This window comes from Notothenia coriiceps, unplaced genomic scaffold (assembly GCF_000735185.1).
Source record: "Notothenia coriiceps isolate Sejong01 unplaced genomic scaffold, NC01 NC01_scaffold00000339, whole genome shotgun sequence".
Lineage (NCBI taxonomy): Eukaryota > Metazoa > Chordata > Actinopteri > Perciformes > Nototheniidae > Notothenia > Notothenia coriiceps.
Genome location: NW_011333040.1, coordinates 6,578,775 through 6,581,793, shown reverse-complemented (window position 1 = coordinate 6,581,793; position 3,019 = coordinate 6,578,775). Strand labels below are relative to the sequence as shown.

Below are 3,019 nucleotides of genomic sequence, written 5' to 3'. Positions count from 1 at the left end.
GGCTTAACTGGTTAAGAGATACATTTTCAAAGTCGGAACTTAATGGATGTCTTTTTTTTTCTCTCTTTGGTGATATGGGTCAGTAGATTTTTTTTTTTTATCCCCCGCTTGCATATCAGGGCTTCCGCAGAACCATTACATTTAACATTGAGTTTAAGTTCCCAAAACATATGTTTGTAAAATAAAACTGTACAACTTACAATCTTCATAAAATATTACCGTGTTATTTATTTATTTATTGCATATACATGTTTTATTATATCATTTTTATCCCTTCCCTTCATAATCTTTGCCATTTTGCAAAACATGCAATTCCCTGCAGTAGAAGTGACTCGGAGATGTTGAAGCTGAACTGAAAACATTCTACAGTTTAAGAATGTGCACTACACAGCGTACATTTTACGCAACTATTCTATAATTAAAATTGATTATACAGTGCATATTTACATCATGTTTGCATCTTTGCAGAAAGGAAATGTGGCCTTAAACAACTGGAACGTGGAGGGAACGGCAGTTGTAATTTAGTTTGTGAATGGGGTTAAAATGCAACTTTAATGCATCATGGAGCATTATGTACAGGAGGCTTTTACAAATCGCCTGTTAAATAGAATATGAACCAATAAAATAAGGCTACACATCTTAAATATGTACACTAAGCCAAATAGTGAAAAATCAGCAAAAGTGTATCGGTACATTGCTCCTGGCTTTTATATGCTCTAATAACAGTAGCGAATGAATCATTTTTTAAGCTCGACCCTGTGGATAAGGGTTAGCTTTTCATGATCTTTAGCCGCTACCAAAGTGCATGAGTAGACTGTGTTGGGTCTTTATGAGAGACAACGTGCTGCCAGGGCTGTGAGGGTGAGTCAGATCAAATGCACCCTGGGGAACATGGCGTGACATCCCACTGACAAACAGGCAATAACACACAGCGGGAGCAGCTACTAGGGGATCTGAGAAATCATGATGAATTAGTCAGTTATGTTGCTGGTGTCAGACACTCACTTTAAATGGTATGCCCTTAATCTACTTACGCTATTCTGGTGTGCTCTCAGTGTCCCATTCTCTGAGTCTGTTTCCTTCCTTTTCTCCATCTGTCTATTTGCATTCAGCTCAGATTTTTGGGTGAATTCAACAACCCACATACAGCCACTTTTAAAGCACTAAATCACATTCAAGAATATCATAACTGAAGCAGTGTAAAATTATGTAGGAACCTTTGGCTTCCATTACATGTCTCTTTTCAGGGTTCGTACGGGTGCTGGAAATCCTTGAAAATGCTTGACATTTTACGAGGTGTTTTCAAGGTTGGAAAAGTGCTTGAATTTTGGGAATGGTGCTTGAATAGTAGTAGAGCATTTTGGATTAGGCTAACGTTGCATGTTACGTTTGTTTAAGCTAACGTTAGCAAGCTGAATAGCGAACTCAATGAGAGATGATAATAATTGCAGAGGACAATCATTTCAGAGGAGCGTACCTATGTTAATATGTGCGTTACAGTCGCCATCCTGTGGTGTCACGAAATATAATCTATTGATTCGACACAGAACGATTTTAAAAGCAATGTATTCTACTGGTAGTATGCTTCGTGCCTAAACCAAATGTGACTTGCTCTCGAAATAAGTCACATTGACCCGAAGACACATTTTCGTTTGTATTTCTGGTCTGGGGGAAGCTCGTGAGTGTGTGTGTTTGTGTACCGGGGAAACACTCACAAGAAACACCGGCTGTTGTTATGCCTGCTGTGACGTTAAGTTACTCCGTTCTCCGCTTGCGTTACAAGCTTCAAAGTTGTATTTATCATGAGATTTTGGCAATAACAGTTTCATATTCTGAAAGTCAAGACTTTGTTTATTTAAAATCAAACAAAACACCCGAACCCTTAAAAAAATAGTTTTTTGTACACAAATCCACGTTTATTTGTTTTAACTGAGCCATTTCGACTTTTGACTGATTTCGATAGAGCGGGTCACACATAATAACAAATTAGAAGGAATAAAATATATACAGATTTCAGTATTCTGAGGCTCTGAGCCCCATTTCTTTTCCTCACAGAGGGCAAAAAAAAGCCAGACATTATACGATTTAAAATAAAAACAAATAAATAAGTGGCTTGATATTGAGTAAGAACCATAGACTGTATATATAAAGGTAAGAACATGTTTTTATGAACCACACAGCTTCTGGTCTTCCTAGACGCGACCGGACAAAAAGACGTGGTGCAGGCACGAAACATACTACCAGTAGAAATACATTGCTTTTAAAATCGTTCTGTGTGACACGAAAAAAAGGGGAAAATCATGTTGGTGAACACGAATCAATAGATTACATTTATTTTGTGACTATAACACGAAATGCCATGAGACTTGGTTGCGTAATTAGACCTTGGCTTGTTAGAATGTTGTTATAAATTATAAACTGAGGATTTGACCGTGTCGCTATGTTTGATAATTTTAGAAACAGGCTTTAATATAAAATGTTGAAGTATTATACAAGTAAAACTACATTTTGCTTTAATCCCATGTAATTGTAGAAGAAACACAGTCTTCCTTTGAAGATGTATAAGACAGGTGTCTTGAGTAGTCAACATTACCTATAAATCATTGTACACATTTGTAAATATTATTTTCCACTTGTTACCATTGTGAGTCTATTTTTATTCAGCTCTGCGTGATTTTGTGGCTACAATTCAGGCTAATACGCTACCAGAGGTGGAATAAGTACTCAGATATTGTACTTAAGTAAAAGTAGAAGTACCGGAGTGTAGGGATACTCTGTTACAAGAATAAGTCCCTCAATCAAAAATGTTCCTCAAGTAAAAGTATTAGCATCAAAATATAGTTAAAGTAGCGCAACACGTTCTCACTTCCAACCCGTCACATGTTGACGGACGGTCAGGGCCCCTCCCCGTCACTCTATTACGGACAGGGTACCCCTTGAGAGTCAGTTTTCAACGGGCAGGGCGTCCCATAGACCTTCATAGACCTCCCATAGCATTGATAATAGACACCATGAGAAC

General features: G+C 37.6%; 1 protein-coding gene across 1 annotated transcript in view; it reads right to left on the bottom strand.

Moving 5' to 3' along the window:
• Positions 1 to 786: 786 nt before the first annotated feature.
• Positions 787 to 3,019, bottom strand: part of LOC104950379 (DNA nucleotidylexotransferase-like) — a 21,652-nt gene continuing 19,419 nt past the window's right edge. Inside the window, exon 6 of the mRNA XM_010776900.1 lies at positions 787 to 907. Within this exon, the coding sequence (XP_010775202.1) occupies positions 787 to 907 (121 nt within the window). The remainder of the gene's footprint in view (positions 908 to 3,019) is intronic.